The 21,343-nt window shown below is 35.8% G+C and overlaps 1 protein-coding gene across 8 annotated transcripts in view; it reads left to right on the top strand.

Annotated features, from left to right (window-relative positions):
* LOC143244202 (TNF receptor-associated factor 4-like) overlaps positions 1-21,343 on the top strand; it is a 48,774-nt gene that overhangs the window by 18,567 nt on the left and 8,864 nt on the right. For 4 of the 8 annotated variants that reach the window (XM_076488444.1, XM_076488439.1, XM_076488442.1 and 1 more), the window contains exons 2-4: positions 7,334-7,385; positions 8,525-8,629; positions 17,944-18,105. In XM_076488444.1, coding sequence (XP_076344559.1) covers positions 7,334-7,385; positions 8,525-8,629; positions 17,944-18,105 — 319 coding nt within the window. Of the gene's footprint in view, positions 1-5,636; positions 7,107-7,333; positions 7,386-8,524; positions 8,630-12,036; positions 12,306-17,943; positions 18,106-21,343 lie in introns of those variants that run through there. The other 4 variants (XM_076488440.1, XM_076488445.1, XM_076488443.1 and 1 more) reach the window with 4 other exon arrangements.

Genomic DNA, 21,343 nt, shown 5'->3' with positions numbered 1-21,343 from the left:
CCCTTTTACCAACGAATAGTGGGATTGACCATCACATTATAACGCCCCCGCATAATTTTGTGGTATTTTGTTTCAACGTTTTATAAAGGTTCTCAAACACTACTTGCTGATCGTACCAGTAGGAAATTCCTCGGTGTGAGGTAGCGCGAGCTAGGTATACTAGGTATTTTCTATTCTCCCCTATAACACTGATGTTGAAAAATGTATCAAAGTTTTCAAGTATGGAAGTTTTAAGAATCCAACTTTTACTAGTGTTGAAACGTTATTGTAAGAAGGATCTGTGGGTTCGATATATATGTATTGTGACTAGCGAAAATTTAGTGATAAGATCTCAATAAACGACGTAATGAGAAATGGTTTGAAGGTCTGTATTTTCTCATTGGTGCGTTGTTAGAGGGTTGTTTTTTATGTAAGGGAAGTCCAGGAATAGTCTAGAAATAAAATGATGAAAGTCATTCATGCGTGTCTCTGCATACAAAATAAATAATAGCTACAATTCTTGTATAGAGCTGATATATTCTCTGACGTTTTCATTTTCTCCTAGTTAGCTGATTAATAGCTATAAGATCCACCGAGAAGACGGAGGATGGGGGGTGAGAACCAAAACAAATAAGAAACCTAACTGATCACCCCTTCACTCTCTTATGTGTGTACACGGTTGAAAAAAAAACTATTCGGGGAGGGCCATACCAATTGCGACAGGAGACACATAATGGTGACAATCACAGCAAGTATGAGGGATAATAAATACGATTATGTCTCCGGAATAGGAGTTTTAATACTTCGGATAAAAATGTACAACTAGTGACTTTATCAAAGGAGTAGCAGGTCTAAGTTCCAATGTTTTAGTAAGTGAAAACGTATAATGATTTGAAGATATAACAAAGGTTTATTACTATAATTTGACAAGAATATTTATTTGATAAGTTTTGCATCTCATACAATATTCTAAAAGCTAATTCTGGACGTTCATGAAAACTTCGAGTTCAATACCATAAGACTTTAAGTAAAAGTGAATATTGCTACCAAAAGTGGACGGGACGTGGCATAGGAGTTAACTTGCCCGAGAATCAACGGTTCGCGACCCGTTACTTCAAGAAACATGCTACGCACTTTGAGGCAGCGTATGCTTTATTGGGGTGATGGTCTAATCCAATACATTATTCGATCAGTCAAGAGCAGCCCAAGAGTTGATGTTGGGTTTTGTTGACTAGTTGCCTTCCCTCTGGTTTGTCAGTTCACATCCAGAAACGGTTGTGCGCAGATAGTACTGTGCAGTTTTGATTAAAAATTCCTAGGCATAAAACAAACAAATGTACCAACAAGATTGTGACTGAAAGTGTGTAGACCATCACGTTCACAAGAATTTCTTTGTATATGTGGTGCACAGGACAAAACGTAAGGAGCCCATACAATAAAAATACCCATCCATTATGTGAATTACACTTGTAAGTTGAGGGACAATAATTCTTTTAAACATCCATTAAAACATTTCTGTAAATTCTCGCTAAAGAAAAATCAAAAGATATTAGTATTATAATTTCATTCAATAATTTATGGTCCTCTCCCGGCCTACCATCAAACTGTGGTGAGTTTATTGAAAATAAATATAAATAACAAAACAGTCTAGCGTACGTAAACCTTTCATAGGTTTAAAAAGAGTCTAGCGTACGTAACCCTCTCATTGGTGAAACAAAAACACTATAAATATTGAATCAAATTGACGGTTACTTTGGGTAGATTCCAGAGAACTTAGTTGCGTTTGTATTTCAATAATTATCATTTTCTAATGGCATAAGCTTTTAACAAATCATGTTTGTCATTGGTTTTAAAATTCGATTCAGTGGACGCTAAATTATTTAATAATTTGTTTTAGTTGAATTTCGGGCGAAGCAATACGAGGCATACTTGCGCTAGCTATCCCAGAGGGAAGGTAGGTAGTCGTCACCACTCGCCGCTAATTATTGGATTGCTCTTTTACCAACGAATAGAATGATTGACCGTAATATTATGACGCCCCCACAGCATGTATGGTAGGATAGGGATACGAACTAACGATTCGCAGATTGTGAGTCGAGCGCCCTAACCACCTGGCTATGCCAGTTTAATAAATGGCAAAAAATGTTATTGTAATTCAAATCGTTTCAGGGCGATTAATATCATTCCATGTACAAAAAAATTCCATGTGTTTACTTTCAAAATCTGGTAACCCTACTTATTGTAGTTAATTAATCTTTATATTAGCACAGTGCATTTGTAAATGCTTATGACAGATGAATGTGTATTAATGGTTGAAATAGGAACTGCATGTGTAATGGCGTAGAAGTTTGCCTAAGAAGCCCGACAATAGTAGACTAATATGCAAGTTGGCTTACATATGATGACGTCAGTAAGTCTTTATTTATTAAGATTAACCTTGTTCGTCTGAAAGCCGGCTGTGACGTACCAGTAAAAAATTTTAGAATGACATTCTTGTCCTACCCCTCTCTCTCTTTATGAAGTCCTTTTGAATTAAGATAAAAGCGACAGCCCGTGGCATAATCGGGAAGCTCGACGCTTTCATATATATTTTTTCCCTCTATATAGTTCAAAACCTATATCTTTTTGTTATTCAGTATTCGTATTCACGTCAGCTACTTCTTTCACGTGGTTTTTAATCTTTTAGTATTGCAACACAAAGATGCGGGACTTTGGTCTTTTCTTCTTCGTCCGTCCTGGAATGCTTAGATAGAAAAAAACGTTGACCTATTCATGCAGTGAATTAAAAACGTCTTTTGTCGTTTAGGAAATTATTTAAATACGAAATATGCGGCAATAGAATATACGCCCTTTTTTTTTTCACGAGCTACCATACGATGATGTCATCTTCAATCACGTAAAGATACCTGTAAAAAAAATACTGACATTTACAAGTTAGATCGTAGATCTTGTTATTACTGGAAATCCGGATATCAATTCTTGGTGGAGCTTTGAACTAGGCCAGACACTTTATTATACCAAAACCCCAAATAGCAGCTCTTGTTACAGTGTTGAAGGCTACAAGGAATTATTTGTACGAACTAGATGGTTGATGTTAGCACATAATAATCAATAACAGTTGGATATTACCATGCTTGTTAGAAACATTATGTCTGACTTCGACCAATCTAGTAGTTTCATATATTTCGACAGCATGACCTAAAAATTGGCTCAAATATTTAAAACTCGTCATTGCTTCTTTTTTTTCGAGGGGGGGAAGGGAGGAGATTCTTTATTTTAGATACGCGTAGAGCGATTTGCAATAATTGAAGTAAATTAATCAAAAAATATCTAAATATACAACTGAGTTCTATATTTAACTTGTAGAAGACTGGTTATATTTCTTGTATCCAATCAGGCCCGTACGAAGATTGTTTGAGAGGGCGGGGAGTTATAATTTGTGAGATCAAAAGCCAACATATATTGTGCGAAACACAAAACACGGCAAAAATCTGGTTTTGTACTCCTAATAGTAGCAATACGGCTTCGCTGCGGTTTCCAATTACAAGATGTCAGTGGAAGCCATTTCATCTGACAATTTCAAGTCAAAAAATGGTGGTACTTCGTCAGAAAAACGTATGCTATGTAAAAAGCATTAAATACCATAAGCAACTGTGCTATAACTATATAAGAATAACCTTTTACATCACAAAAATGAGGGTGTTCGACGAGAACATTTTCTTCTCTGCTTATGCACGTATTATCCAACTGGAAAATTATTGCTCGGAGATCCAACCGGATGTCGACATCTTGATTTCCGTTCGATGATTATCCATACCCTCTAATGGTATACAATGATGTATTTTGTTTTATTGAAACAATTACATTATGCGAAAGCGAAATCTTAAAAAGTAAAATATAAATAAATTATTTACGAATATATTAAACACCCGCGCAGTATCCTAGAATCCTTTTTCACTTACTGTGTCGTCTGCGTTCGTTAGGCCTTTGTCGATATCATATTATAGATATGCTCGTTGGTTGGATACAAATAACTTACAATTATTACTGGACGAATTAAGCGTAGCTGATTGTGAGTACCATAAGATAACACTGATGGTAGCTGTTTCCATTAGCTGTTAGAAGCAGATTTTGTAAGGACTATACTGGTAAACGTGACAGTGACATTAAAGGTAATTCCTTTTACTGCGACTTTGTTTTCTGTCCGCCTATTCTTCATATGTGAGTTAAGTCCACATAATTACAAGAGCAGACAGTCTGTAACTGCCCAGCTTCTGCCAACGTCACATTTTGTACATCAACTTGAAAGACATTTAGGATTAATAGATCAAAATTTCTATTTGAGAGGGAAGTTGATTATTGTTTGTTAATTTTAATTAGGAGGTTTATGACGTCGTCATTATGATTTTCTGAATAAATACTTTATACTTTTTAGTGGTGTGTATTATAATTTTTGTCACCTTTCTGAGAACCACTGTAAAGCCGTTACATGTATATAATTTACCCTAGTTGTACCATACACATTTAGATATACATCTATTTCTTTTATGCTGTATTTCATAACGCAAAATTACTTGTAAAAAGTTTAACTACTAGGGGCGCTATATGTAAACTTTTTATCTGATTACTTAATTGGTTTGAAATGTGTGTCGAAACTCGTATAGTTTCCACATCTGTGAAGAGTTATAATAATTTAATAGTTTATTACTGGAGCCCTGGTCGTTAAATGCCAGTTAATTTGTTAGCTTATTGATTTACCACCAAGACTGGGAACTTTTAGTCTAGCCATACGTTTAGAGTGCTTCACTTGTAATCTGAGGGTCGCGGGTTCGAATCCCTTTCCCAACGACCATGTTTGCCCTTTCATCCGTGGGGTCGTATATGTGATGGTCATTCCCTCTATTCGTTGGTAAAAAGAGTATCCCACAGTAAACACTTGTGGGTGGCAATGACTAGCTGCTGCTTTCCCTCTAGGTTAAATTAGAGACGAGTAGCGCGCGTAACCCTTAGTGAGAATTTTAAAAATAAATGTTTGATTTGTTAAAGGATTAGGACTGGTTAATTATATAATTTGATTCCTCCAGAAAGGATGATATCAGGTTTGTCTTTCCTCAGTAGTTTACTGTGTCGGAGAATCTTGCATGGTGCGTCTGGTTCAATTTATGTTAATTTGTTTCTACTTGGGGTTTAGTGTGTAATTTAAAGTTATTTGAAGATTCATTTCTTTTGAAAATACTTCAATAAAAGGTCGATAGATAGCACTCGAAAGCCCCAAGAATGCTTCGAAAACTGAATTTCCTTTTAAACGTTTTATGAGAAACCTATGATTTGGTGTAGAATTTTAACACTTATTTTAACTCGTAATAGTTAAATATATATATATAATGGAGAGATGGGTCTAGGTTGATCCTGACTTTCCCTTATCCAGATCCAGACGTTCATTTGCATATAAAGATGTGTATTTTCAACTTAAGAGGTACTTTCTACCACACATAGTAACGTAAATCAGCCAGAGTAATGTATTGAGAAATCGGGCGTTAGAGAAAACTGTTGGTCAAAGGGAGGTCAACCGGATGTCAACAGCGCACACTCTCAACATACCTACTCTTAATCGAATAGCACTTATCACTTAACACTTATTTTAACTCGTAATAGTTAAATATATATATATAATGGAGAGATGGGTCTACAGGTGGGTCTAGGTTGATCCTGACTTTCCCTTATCCAGATCCAGACGTTCATTTGCATATAAAGATGTGTATTTTCAACTTAAGAGGCACTTTCTACCACACATAGTAACGTAAATCAGCCAGAGTAATGTATTGAGAAATCGGGCGTTAGAGAAAACTGTTGGTCAAAGGGAGGTCAACCGGATGTCAACAGCGCACACTCTCAACATACCTACTCTTAATCGAATAGCGGGATTGATGACGCGCTCACAACGGAAAATGAGAAGCGTGTGGAATGACATTTTATAGACTCGAATCTTGGACCCTTCAGCCACTCCCGGTTCTTATTTATTTAAGAAGGAAGCTACAAATCATTTAAAAGATCTTCACAAGGTGGAATTCCAAACCATAATTTCCATTTTAGTTTGGAATACTGAAATTACGATAAGTTTGTAAGATTTTAGCAAGTGGTAGGTACTCTTTGTATCGCCCTTTATTCATAAAATAAAACTAATAATGACTTACACATACAAAAAGAAAATTCCATACTTTAGCTAACGACTGGCCCGGCATGGCCAGATGGTTAAGGCACTCGACTCGTAATCCGAGGGTCGCGGGTTCGAACCCTCGTCACACCAAACATGCTCGCCCTTACAGCCGTGGGGCCGTTATAATGTGGCGGTGGGTGGTGATGACTAGCTGCCTTCCCTCTAGTCTTACACTGCTAAATTAGGGACTGCTTATGCAGATAGGCCTCGTGTAGCTTTGCGCGAAATTAGAAACAAACAAAACAAAATATAACGACTCTAAATTAGATAATTCTTTGTCTTATTTTTTAGCGCACAGCTTCACAATGGGACTATCTCCCTACTGTGTACCGCTGGGAATCGAACCAGAAATATGAGCGCTGTAAGTCCATAAATTTACCGCTGATCCACCATGAGATGTTTGAGAAGGGGTATGTCTGACATGTAGATTTAAACCAAATGACAACCACTTGTTATTTTGTATTTTCTTCTCTCCAAGTATATTAACTCTTTTCAATGTACACGCTTTCTAATGGAGACATCACCTTTATATTATCTTAAGAAGTAGTAGCGATTAATTCTCTTTGGCGTTTTTCGAGATATTGCAGAAAAAAAGAAGAGGAAACATATTTTTGGTGCACGTGTTCTCACATCAGTGTAGAAATCACGTGGGAACATCCTGCTGCTTAGTCATGTTTAGACTTGTCAGGTTTGTCCTGGGGGAGGGGGGGGGAAGGATAGGATGGCTTGCTTAGAAGGTCAGATGAAACTAGCTTGCTTACAGACGAAGCAGGAACTGCAGCGGTTCCAGTTATCAGAGTGTGTATTAAAATAAACAACAAACAAACTAAATATAAAGAGAAGTACATAAGTTTTGTCATTGTGCGATGGATAAAAGAAGAAAGGATGAACATACTACTTCGTTTTATAGGTAAACACTAAACCACCATTTTCTTAGACCACTAGGTACAAATATAATTGCAAGTTTTTGTTTTGTTTCAAATCACATTATATCTCTTATTTCGCTAAAAACAATCCCGATATGCAAAAAGTTACTTAGTTTAAAAAAAAAGGCAAATGTCTCGTGGTTTATTTTCTCGCGTTGCTTCACTATTGGACGTCAGTGACTCATCCAGATATTTCTTGTCCTCCCTACAGTGACGGTGCTTTCACTCGTCCAGAGGACGTTCTGCATTTGGACTACTCAAAGGTATGGCAAATTAGTTTAATATTTGGGTCAGTTAGGTGTTTTTGTTTGTTTATTTTTTCTGTTAGATTACATGTACGAACTGTATTGTACAGGGTGATCCAAAAGATGATTATCCTCAAGTACCATAGTGAGTTATATTAATTTTCTACACTTTCCAAATTAGTGTAGGACGAATAGGATGTGTTCGAAGTGATACAGGACTAACTGGTCCTAATACTGTACGTACTTTTACATATAGGGAGTAATGGAATCAGAGCCACCCTGTACTACAGTGTATGTGTTTGTAATATCATTTTTGAAAACTATTTTTTATCAAGCTGCAACATGAAAAATCATCAAATCTTTCAATCGGATTCGTTTGGTTAATTTTATTTATTTTTTACGAAGACATTTTTTCGACCAAAAGCGAGTATCACAATACTTCACAAATCTGGATCATTTGTCCAACAAAAAGTACCGTATGTTTGTGTTAACCAAATATCATTACAAAAATTGTTTTTTTATTGATTCGAGTTTTTTTTTAGGCGTAACGAAAATTTCTGTCGAATTCAAGAAGATATAAACCAGCGATTGTTAATTTGTATCGATTTTAATAGTTTTATTATCAGTTTTCTCCTAGATTTAATAGTTGTATTATGTATAAGTGTAGATTGTGCATAGTTATTTCTAATTCTTAAAAAAAAGTATTATTTCTTGTTTTTCAATTTTGCACAAAGCTACACTAGGGCTGTCTGTGCTAGCCGTCCCTAATTTAGCAGTGAAAGGCAACTAGTCATCACCATTCACCATCAACCTTTGAGCTACTCTTTTACCAGTGAATAATAGGATTGACTGTCACGTAATAACTGATACCCCCACGGCTGAAAGGACGAGCATGTGACGGGGATTCGAACCCACGACTCCTGTATTACGAGTCGAGCGCTCTGGCCACTTGGCCATGCAGGGCCATCGTGTTTTATTTAAAAACTGTCTGGACTGCCTTTTACCGACACCTGAATAATTATTCCTTCGGAACAGGAAATTCTACCTTTTTGTTACCAATATCGACTGTATTAAAACTGACACTACATGGAACTTATTGTCGTATCAAACGTTTAAGTTTCACGATACAATTTATTTTCATTTGCTTTTCACTGCAGGTGTTTCGTGATCTTCTTGCACAGAGTTCAGTGATGGGTTCAGTGGTTTACTGTATACATTGTAAGGAAGGATGCAAGTGGACAGATGAGCTGAGAAAATTACAGGTAAGTCCAGCCAATGAGTGAAACACAGATTACAACACGTTTAGATAATCAGTTCTCAAAGCTGTTGATTTATGGTTAAACACGAAATTAGACGATGGATTGCTAGCTGTACTGTTTTTGTTTTTTGTTTTGAATTTCACGCAACGCTACTCTAGGACTATCTGCGCTAGCTTCCCTAATTTAAAAGTTTAAGACTATAGGGAAGGCAATTAGTCATCTCCACCCACAACCAACTCTTGGGGTACTCTTTTACCAACGAATAATGGAATTGGCCGTCACAGTATGACTCCCCCATGGCTGAAAGGGCGAGCACGTTTGGTGTGACGGCGATGCAAACCCACGACCCTCAGATTACGAGTCAAGCGTCCTAATGATCTAGCCATGCCGGGCCTTGTGTACTGTATTAAAATCCTGTCTCACACACACAGGCTTAACGTTTTGTGGCTTTAGTATTAATTTCAAAACATTTTCTAAAACCTCGTCAGAATTCTTATTTGTCTGTATCGATGACACTCGTAATAATTATTCATCTACCTGGTGACACAAGAGGAATGACTTATAACGCCAAACTTCTGGGTTTGATCCCGGCGGCGAGTTCGGTACAGTACAAGGTGTCGCTCCGCTCTTAAACGCCAGAACGAACAACAAATTGCCAGTATTACTTGGCGCAGTTGCAAACGATATAATAACAAACCTTAAAAATATCTCTAGCGTTGAGCTGGTTCACAAAGACATTCGTCTGTTTATGTTGCTACGAGAAGTCGATACTTCAACTGATTGTGGTACGACCACATTTCCATATTTATGGAGTTCATGAAATTACGTGACATTACAGAGTTTTATTGTGTTATTATTTTGATAAAAATTACACTGGCAATGATATAAAATAGGAAATATTTCCATTACGTAAAAATGGCAAACCAACTGTCGGTATTGTTTTACCTTCCAAAAAGACACTGTGCCAGTGAGTTGCCAATGTAAGAAAGTTTGTATTAAAAGTTAAAAAAGCGTGGTTTCAGATTCTAAACACTTGTGAGTCAGTGTTTATGTGAATGTTGCTAGAACTGCAATCGTGTATTGTAGTTTAAATAATTAACAAACAGTACTTTTGACGCATGTTGTTTGATCACCATATTTGATATATTTCTGTGAGAAAAGTAAGCGTGCCACTCTTCAACCGTATCAATGATCCGTAACTTACTTTTTATAAACTAACATTTTTGTTACGATAATGTATTTCTTGCCTAATTAATATATGCATGTGTCACTTTGTGTACTAATTTTTAAATCATGACCTCGAAACCGAATCAAGTAAGAGGTTTCGATAATAGTAAATATATATCCAGTTTTTATGTCACCTCTATATAAAACGGATTAAGAAATGGATATTTGATATTGATAAATGGATGTTTAGTTTTATAACATGACCTTGACCGAAACCGGATCAAACAACGGATTTTAGACATTGGTAAATGTATGTCCACTTATATAATGTCCTGGACCGAAACTGGATCAAGCAACGGAAGTTTCGAGAATAGTAAATACATGTCCAGTTTTATAATATGACCTTGACCGAAACATGGTGAAGTAATGGATATTTTACTACTCGTTCCAAAGGGCCATGCAAGCTACCAAACAACATCCCTATTATAATATTTGAAAAAATTGCCAGAACACCTGATTACTTAAACCTGTACCACAACTTTTAGGGTATGTGACAATGCATGTTTTTCTGATAGTAAAATATAATTTAGTGAGTGTATTATCTTCTGAGTCAGACGTGGCCGAGTGACCAAAACTTTGTTGTTCTAGGAAGCTTAACCAACATCGATTTAACATTTGTTCAAAAAATAAATAAAAGTCAGCTCTTTTTAAAAAAGCAAAACATTTTATACAAGTTTAACATTGTAGCTTTTGAAAGTTTAGGACTCTTTGCCCAAGTAATAATAATGATGGATGTTCTTGAGTAACCTATAGAAGTCACTGTCTAGATAGCTTTCCCTGTTTACTTCTTAAAAACTATTTGTAACTAATATAGCCGTATAAGTAATACTCTTAGGCAAATAATAATATCTACAAGGGACAAACGATTCTCCCATTCAATCGAAGCACTAAGATTGTATCTGAGAATCACGGTATGGATCCTGTGGGGGAGATTGAGATTTGGATCCGTATTTTTACATTTAGCTTAAACACTGCTCTACTTTCAGAAATATCACAATGTTACCGTTAAATACACCATCGGTTCATTTCGACAGATGCTTTTAAAATATCTTCAACTAATCAGTTAGTTTTACATAGATAGCTGTATAGCAGAACAGTCAGCGTGTAGATAAACTACAAATATTTGACACAAGCGCATTTAACTGGTGTAGTGGGTTTAGTAGGATACATTAAAACGATTTTGAATATGAAAGTCATCAAGTAACGTGCCAGCCACAGATGACATGAAATCACGAAGGAATGGTTTTTGACAATGTCTGACATTCGTAGATAGTATAATACCAGCGATAATTGATAGCTTTTGAGAAGTGTACGTGACAACCCAGAACGAGGACTACAACATGTACCTCAGATATGGTGAGCGTTTCATGACACGTGAGAGTTCACGAACACTAAGGTCAGTGGCAGGAACTGTCCACCTACACTGAGCAGTTGTGCGCAAAATAAATAAGAAGAGTTTCAGTCTGGAAAAGAAACACGAATGTAAAAATGTGATTACCTAACATGTTAGATGAACTGTCGCACACCTTAAGAAGCAAGAGAAAATCGTGCCCTTCCATATGACGCAGACTTGTGTATTTCTGTGCGATAGAAATGTGGAAACTAGGGCTGGAAAACCATCGTCCTTGTATATGAGATGGATTAAGGAGAGCATGCAGGGAAGAAGCGTGTGCTCTGAACTGAGCCCCTTATAACGGAGAATTTTGCAGTGAAAACGTTGCTACACTACTATTATCAAGATGCATGGTCATCACGTAAAGTGTGACCGGATATTACTAAATTTACTCTTACGAAGCTCTAGAATCGAGGTACTCAGTTTTTTAATTCCAAAACATGAACAACAATTTGAACTAGAGCTCGGTTATATGTTATGTGGATCATATAAAGTTTGCTTTATGTTAAAGGATTAATAAGCAACGGAGCATATTTTCTGGCACACTTTCAAACAGGAAGTTTCACGTTTAATGTTATATAGGCCAACATTTAACTTGTTTCTACTTTTCTCCGATACTTTTGAAAATCGAAAAGAAATGAGGTTATCTTAATCATTTATAGGCAACAAATAGAACTTGTCAACCGCAAAATAAACACGTATGTTACCGAAAGACCTTGAGATCTTGTAAGATCGGTAGTCCACGTTCGTATGCTGGTTCACGAAGTTTTGGATTCTTACAAGAGCACGTTGTGTATAGCCTACGTGTGGGAATGTGACCTGATTTGGATGAGAACACGTTTCATGTTATGTTAGATGTTAAAATTGGGCGATAAGTCGGAAGTGATGTCATTATTTTCCCACGACAATAAGTTGCGAGTGCCTGCGGGTGCACCAGCTAATCCTTTCCACTTCGCGTACTGTTCAATCCATGGATTCAGTCAGGCTCTGAACGAGAATATGTCCATTTCACGACATAGCTGGAGTGGTTTTACACCGTTAAAAGTCAAGGTGTTTCAGGTTGGTTTTACACCACGTAATTTTTCATAAATACCATTTTTCAAATACGTATGTATTTAAAGTGAATTATTATGCAAAGTTTAGCCTGATCATGCTTAATTTGTAAGATATTTTGGCCAGTTTTACCACAGTAAGTACTTTTGTGAAGTTTAGAGTCTCGGTCAAACCTTTTGATTGGTTGTATGACATAGGTAATATCACTGTGAAGTGTAACGAAAGTTTAGCCAACAAAGACTTATCTTTGTTTATTTCTTTTTTCTGTGTTTATACAATCAGAATTTCGGTTATTTAATGTCCTATCCATCCAGTGTTGATGGGTATTTAGGCTTAACCCAGGGGCGGTCAGAAATGAAACCCATTTCTCTCTCCCCTTCCCCCCAATTTTTTTTGTACGTTTATAATTTTGGCGGTTCGTGTGGTTAAGTCTATTGCTGATGACTTGCCCTGGTCAAGGATAGGCTCTGAAGAATACAGGAAGAGCGTTTGTTTTAATGTTATTGTCGATGGATAAGGATGGAAGTGAAGTTTCAGGTCTGACATGCACGATCAACGACGGATAGTGGTGTAGCCCAGGGGTTCCTTCAATTTTTAACTTCCCCAAGATCTTAGACACCGTGGCTGATTGAGACATCTAATGGTTTAGTGTAAGTTATAACTAATAGCTATTCAGAAAGGTACTTCGCATCATCACTTAGCGCTTGACTTCTTTCTTTAAGAACAAACAATGTCGTGTAATTGTATTTATTGCAATAAATTGCTACTGAAAATGTTGCTTTGTTCTATGTCAAAGAAGTTTAAAGAGGATATATCGACCTGTGCTAAGGTCTTCCCTGAAACCGTTTCGAGGACCCCAGAGAGTAGTGACTGCTTTTAACCAAGATCTTGAACCAAGTTTTTGTAGCGTAATCAGTGTTGTCTTTAGGTTTATTTGTGTTTGTGCGTTTAGTTTAACTACGACGTTAGTTCTGTTACTGGTACATTTGTGTTATTGAAGCGTGGATATAAAGCCGCGTTATATTCCACTCAAATAGCAAATACCTAACTTGTATATTAGTATACGAAATGTTAATTCTGTTTCTCGTCCTGTCTGTTAGATAATTCATGCGTGAAAAGATAATTATTTTGTTTACGCCAAGTTTTCACAGAGGACCCAACCAATGATAGCTTTAAAACTTTAGATCCAAGACCCCAACCCATTGATACACACCCCTAGCAATCCTTATAGAATTCACTATCAAAACTAACTTTATGTTCAATAACCAAAACTGCCTACAAATAAATGGCTTAAGTATGGGGAATCTCGTGTCAATAGTTCTAGCCAACATTTTTATGACAGATTGAAACACAAGCGATCATTTCAGCCTTACACCCACCACTGTATTGGTACAGATATGTTTATGATACAGTTGCTGAATTCACATCTACAGAACACACACTTAGTCTTTTTAATAACATTAACTCAATACACCCCAACAGTGAACAGGAAAAACTAACCAAATAGCGTTTCTTGACCTCAAGACCACTAGAACTGATACACAATTCAAAACAGAAATCCACAGAAAAATCACCCATACTGGATTATACATTCCATGGGACTTGACACATGAAATAAAACAAAAATTAAACAGTTTAAGAAACCAGATAAACACAGCCACAACACTATACTGGTACACATATGTTTATGATATAATTGCTGGGGTCACATCTACAGGACACACACTTAGTTTTATCAATCACGTTAACTCCATAAACCCCAACAGTAAGTTCACCTGTGAACAGGAAAAAACTAACCAAATAACATTTCTTAACCTCAAGATCACTAGAACTGATACACAATTCAAAACAGAAATCTACAGAAAAACCACCCATACTGGATTTATACATTCCACGGGACTCAACACATGAAACAAAAAAACTCAACATATTAAGAAACCAAGTAAACACAACCACAATACCATGTTAACCTGATAAAACTAACGATGAAATCAACAAAATAAAACAAACTTTATCAACATCAACATCAACAAATTTCCTCTAAAAACAGTAGAAAAAATTACACACACACCCAGATGAACAACAAACAAACAATAATAAAATTATACACACACCTAGATGAACAACAAACAAACAATAATAAAATTATACACACACCTAGATGAACAACAAACAAACAATAATAAAATTATACACACACCTAGATGAACAACAAACAAACAATAATAAAATTATACACACACCTAGATGAACAACAAACAAACAATAATAAAATTATACACACACCTAGATGAACAACAAACAAACAATAATAAAATTATACACACACACCTAGATGAACAACAAACAAACAATAATAAAATTATACACACACACCTAGATGAACAACAAACAAACAATAATAAAATTACACACACACCCTGGATGAACAACAAACAAACAATAATAAAATTATACACACACACCTAGATGAACAACAAACAAACAATAATAAAATTATACACACACACCTAGATGAACAACAAACAAACAATAATAAAATTACACACACACACCTAGATGAACAACAAACAAACAATAATAAAATTATACACACACACCTAGATGAACAACAAACAAACAATAATAAAATTACACACACACCTAGATGAACAACAAACAAACAATAATAAAATTACACACACACCTAGATGAACAACAAACAAACAATAATAAAATTACACACACACGCCTAGATGAACAACAAACAAACAATAAAATTACACACACACGCCTAGATGAACAACAAACAAACAATAATAAAATTACACACACACACCTAGATGAACAACAAACAAACAATAATAAAATTACACACACACACACCTAGATGAACAACAAACAAACAATAATAAAATTACACACACACCTAGATGAACAACAAACAAACAATAATAAAATTACACACACACCTGGATGAACAACAAACAAACAATAATAAAATTACACACACACCTGGATGAACAACAAACAAACAATAATAAAATTACACACACACCTAGATGAACAACAAACAAACAATAATAAAATTACACACACACCTAGATGAACAACAAACAAACAATAATAAAATTACACACACACGCCTAGATGAACAACAAACAAACAATAATAAAATTACACACACACGCAACAAACAAACAATAATAAAATTACACACACACGCCTGGATGAACAACAAACAAACAATAATAAAATTACACACACACCCTAGATGAACAACAAACAAACAATAATAAAATTACACACACACGCCTAGATGAACAACAAACAAACAATAATAAAATTACACACACACGCCTAGATGAACAACAAACAAACAATAATAAAATTACACACACACGCCTAGATGAACAACAAACAAACAATAATAAAATTACACACACACGCCTAGATGAACAACAAACAAACAATAATAAAATTACACACACACACACCTAGATGAACAACAAACAAACAATAATAAAATTACACACACACACGCACCTAGATGAACAACAAACAAACAATAATAAAATTACACACACACCTAGATGAACAACAAACAAACAATAATAAAATTACACACACACACCTAGATGAACAACAATAATTCCCAAGACACAAAAACCACGAAACTTTATACTGCTGCATAACATATGTTCCCGACATCAGCGAAAAAATAACCATTTGGAAAAAACTTAAAACATTCCAGTAAACACCAAATTTATTCAAAAACCAGGTACAAAACTGAAGTCCATACTATGTAAAAACTACACTGACAAACACAACACCAACATAATTTATAAAATACAATGCAATAACTGCCACAACTTCTATATTGGAGAAACAAGCAGAGAAGTGGAAACAGGATTCAAAGAACACACACACACACACACACACACACAAACAAACCAAATCTTCATACGTTTTTGAACACTGCAAATCAAATAAACACTACATAACCATAGAAAACATCCAGATATTAAGTGGAGAAACAAATATAAACAAACGCAAAATCAAAGAAGCCTTACTTATATAACAACCAGAATTAAACCAATATAAAGGAACACCTTTATTCATACCTATCTAATTAATAACCTAACATCTAACTGCAACGCCCCCTATAATCCCGTACCTGTTTACAATCTTGTCCTCAAGACACGTGCCCGGCAACAGTCAGTTGCAAACTCTATTTGCTAACCTGAAGATGATCTAAGAAGGTTAAAACGATGTTCTATACTTTAATTAAAGTACTAATATCCGAGTGTGTTTCAGGGTAGGTATTTGGGTTAACTTATTATTTCGTTCCCCTTATTATTTAACTTTTTCACTTCCGCTTTTATTAACCTGGTAGTTCAGTTGCTTTACTCGCATTCTTATTCTTTCTGCCTGGAGGGTATTTTAATATTTGGTTAATTACACTATTCGTTGGAAAAGAATAACTCAAGAATTGGTGGTATTAACTAGCTGCCCTCCCTTTAGTCTGGCCCGGCATGGCCAGGTGGTTAAGGCATTCGACTCGTAATTTGAGGGTCGCGGGTTCGAATCTTCGTCACACCAAACATGCTCGCCCTTTCAGCCGTGGGTACATTATAACGTGACGGTCAATCTTACTATTCGTTGGTAAAAGAGTAGCCCAAGAGTTGGCAGTGGGTGGTGATGACTAGCTGCCTTCCCTCTAGTCTTACACTGTTAGATTAGGGACGGTTAGTGCAGATAGCCCTAATGTAGCTTTGCGCGAAACTCAAAAACCAAAGTTGACGGGAAGTTTGGTTTGTTTTGAATTTTGTGCAAAGCTACTTGAAGGCTATCTTCGCTAGCCATCCCTAATTTAGCAGTGTAAGATTAGAGGGGAAGCAGCTAGTAATCACCACCCACCTCCAACTCTTGGGCTGCTCTTTTACCAACGAGCAGTGGGATTGACCGTAACGTTATAATGTACTCACGGCTGAAAGGGCGAGCATGTTTATGACGGAGATTCGAACCCGCGATCCTCAGGTTGCGAATAAAGTGCCTTAACCACTTGCCCATGCCGGGCCAGACCAGAAGTAGCTTTACGTGAAAATGAAAAGTAACAAGCAACTTTTGATTATAAACAGCTTTTCCCGTTTTATAATGGTACTGTCTGTTCGTCGAACTCTTTAATTTCCGGAATAAACTTGGTTTTAATTTTTAAGTTGTTTGTTGGTGTATCTAGTGTTCAAATAAATTTCAGAGTGTGGAAATATTTTTAAAAATTTATTCTGTACATTTAAAGACACCTCTTAGGGGAAAGATCTAGTTTTTTAAACAATGATTCATAAAGGAAAGATTTCTAGTTTTTAGAACTTTTAGTAAATTATGCATTATCGGATACAATAATAGTCAGAAAATATTAGTCTCTGTGGAAGTTAGTATGGATAAGATGAAAATTATGGTTGAAAATAAGGTACATGACTTGTGTGTTGTCGATGGTTGAAATAAGATTCGTGGTTTATTTGTAGGACTGGTTAAGGTGTAACCGCAACTAGTTGTGTGTGTGTGTGTGTGTGGACGGACCGTTTGTGCTATATTCTATTTTTCTGTGTAATAAATGGTGCACTTACAACCAGATTCTGACCGATAGTTTTGTTTTTTCCTGCAGGGTCATTTGAATACATGTAAATATGATGCCATTCCTTGCACTAACCAGTGTGCCGCCATGATACCCAGGCTTCTCATGAAAGATCATCTGTCCTATACCTGTCCGAAACGGAGAATCAGCTGTGAGTTCTGTAACAGGGAGTTCACAGGAGAAACTTTGGAGGTAAATTGACCTACTGAGTTAATCGGAGACTGCGGGATTCGAACCTGTATTTCTAATGGCTTAGATTATCTTGCTCAAAAAATATCAAAAATAACCGCTAATACTCGGAGCACGTTTTGTAAAATAATTAAAAATTATATCTGGCTTGGCCTGGTGGTTACAGGCTTTCGATTTGCAATTTGTAAGTCTCGAGTTCTAGTTTTATCATGGAAAGTGATCACCCCTATCAGCCGTTAGCGCGTTATAATTTTGCGGTCAATCTCATTATTCAATTAAAGTAATTCAGGACTTTGGAGGTAGATGGGGTTAATGTGTTTTCTTCCCTCGACTCTTTTACTTCTAAGTTAGGAACACCAAGCTCAGATGGCACCAAATTCAAGAAGGCAAACAAGGTTGAAGTTTTTTCTGCTAGGAAGCGCAAGTTCGAATCCCATTTCTTTAAGAAAATTTACCACTATTGTAAGGGTTGTTTTGCACTGTTACTTTAATATGTATATTTAGAAATAATCTAAATCTCCTAAGTTAGCCGAATATCGTTAGTTGTTACTAGGATTAGGGCCGAAAATGTCGCTAAAAACTAGAGAACCCAACTGATGATAGGATTAAAAACTGTACAAGACATACATGTGACATACGTATGACACATGGTTAAGAGAGAGAAATGTTACATGCGTGTATGATAACTAATTTAGTGGTTTGAACTTGTATTTAGTTCACAATTCAGGATGCCATTTTGGTTCATAGTGAACACCTGAAGTTACAAGATAACGAAACTGCCCTTTCAGATCTCAAATATGGCGTATCGTAAAAACAGCTGGTGATCTAAATTCGTTATTCAATTATATATTTGTAACTCTCGCCATTCATTTACTTATCACACGAATATCTAGCTTTTTTTCTAGAGGTTTTCTGGTATTCTTGTACTAAATTCAGTAATCCTATATGAAACGTCGTGCGAAACAAACAGATGTAAAACAGTTCGAGAGGAATGGTACTTGTGAGTTCGTATATGTTAAAGAAATTCGGTGTTTTATGGTCCATACTTTAGCCATTAATTTCCATATGATGTAAAAGTAACGAAAACACGTATGTAACATTAATTTGGTGAGGGTCGCAAGTTCAAATCCCGCTTACACCAAACTTGCTCGCTCTTTCGGCCGTGGGGGCGTTATAATAACGTCTAGTCTCATTATTTGTTTATAAAAGAGTAGCCCAAGAGTTGACGATGGGTGGTGCTGACTAATTGGCTTCCCTCTAGTCTTACACTGCTAAATTAGGGTCGGCCAGCGCAGATAGCTCTTGTGTAGTTTAGCGGGAAATTAAAACCAAAAACTTCTCTGCCAGTAAAACGTTCTTGAACTTTTCATGTGTCAGATTCTGTTTTGCAGTAAAATAAAAGTTATTACTGAGAGAAGAAAACGGAGAGAGAGAAAACCCTTTTTTGATTGCTTGTCGTCGTTTAACTTTGTCGAGTTGTTCTATATAAATGTTATAATAAATTACGAGCCTTTCAAACTTTTTAAATAATAGAAACGTAAATGCGTTTAATATAATTTTGCTTTGTCCAATCGGAGGAGATCAAACCTCGGGTATTAAGCCTGATGCAAACTCGTAGGATGATAAATGGTAAGTATCTAAGGGTGTATGATACTAGAGATCAAAATATGATAAGTATCTAAGGGTGTATGATACTGGAGATCAAAATATGATAAGTATCTAAGGGTGTATGATACTAGAGATCAAAATATGATAAGTATCTAAGGGTGTATGATACTGGAGATCAAATGTTTATTAACATAAGTGTAACGGCTAAAGACATATTTCTAGAATAAAGTATAACTTCTTCTAAAGGGTCTACACTGTTGATTTTAACCCCAGAATTTCCGATGTGGGTCTCATTGTTTGTTTTTGTAAAAGTATTTTCTTAAATTGTTTTTGTACCAAATAGCTTAAGAGTCTACAGAGTTTTTCTGTTGCAGGGATCTTCATAACACGCAAGGCACTGGAAAAAACAACAACAACAACTATAAGTACTTCAGTAAATTTTACTTATTTACTGCTGGTTCTTGTTTTTGCACTTTATATAGAAAACGATTTTTTTTTTAATTGGCCGGTAAGTGTCGCGAGAAAAAAAATCGATATGGTATCTTACATTTCATTCTCTCCCTTCCCCCCGAAAGGGGTTAGATTTAAGGTAATTCAAATTTACCAAACAAAATTCAAGCATCTTTAAGGACCTGAAATTGCTACTTAAAACTTTAAGAACTTTTAAAGTTTTCAAGGACTCATGCAAACCATGAATTATACATGGACTCTCACCTTTAATAAACACTGTTAACACCAGCATGTTGACTGTTAGAAATGAAAATTTAAGAAATTATACATAGTAACTTTGCGCAAACACCCGAAAGAGAAAGGAAAGAACTGAAACATTTATTTTTTCAAATATTCAGATGGTTGTTTATAACAACGGTTGCTAAAACTGGGAAGGCGATAAGTGTACAGTCTTATCTGATTCTCCGCGGTGGACACAGCAGAGAGCCCAATGTGGCTTTATTCTGTTAACATAAACAGTTCTCATTCCAGGAAAGAGAAAACGATTTTTTTTTCACTCACTCACTCTTACACTGCGAAATTATGAACGGCTAGCACAGATAGCCCTCGTGTAGCTTTGCGCGAAATTAAAAAACAAACAAGCACACGCACACACTACGAAACATCAAAAAGTTCAACCCCAGATGAACGGAGAGCTCCTCCAGACTGCTACATCTGCAAAATTTTTAGGATTAACATATGATTAGAAACTTACATGGATAAAACATGTAAATAACATAAAAACTAAAATTGGCGAAGAATATACTAGACTAGGAGACTAACTGGTAAAAACTACGGAACAACACCAGGAGACATCATTAAAATACACAAGACATACATTAGACTTGTAATAGACTATGCAGCTCCTGTATGGATCAATATAAATGAAAAACAAATACAAACCAAACTCCACACATTACATAATACACTAATTACATCAGCATACAGAGTACCTAAAACCACTTCATCAATGTTCATGCACAATTACTCAAGTACACAAACAATACCAGATAGACTTCTACATAGTACAATAAAATATTTGATAAAAATTGGCGAAAAAAATGAGTTGTTATGCGAACTAGACAGATATTGCATATATGATGAAGAGAGACCTAAACACCTCTCCCCGTTAAATCAAAACATT

This window comes from Tachypleus tridentatus, chromosome 2, assembly GCF_004210375.1.
Source record: "Tachypleus tridentatus isolate NWPU-2018 chromosome 2, ASM421037v1, whole genome shotgun sequence".
NCBI classification, from domain to species: domain Eukaryota; kingdom Metazoa; phylum Arthropoda; class Merostomata; order Xiphosura; family Limulidae; genus Tachypleus; species Tachypleus tridentatus.
Note: the sequence above shows the minus strand (reverse complement) of the source record. Positions and strands in the feature narration are given on the sequence as shown.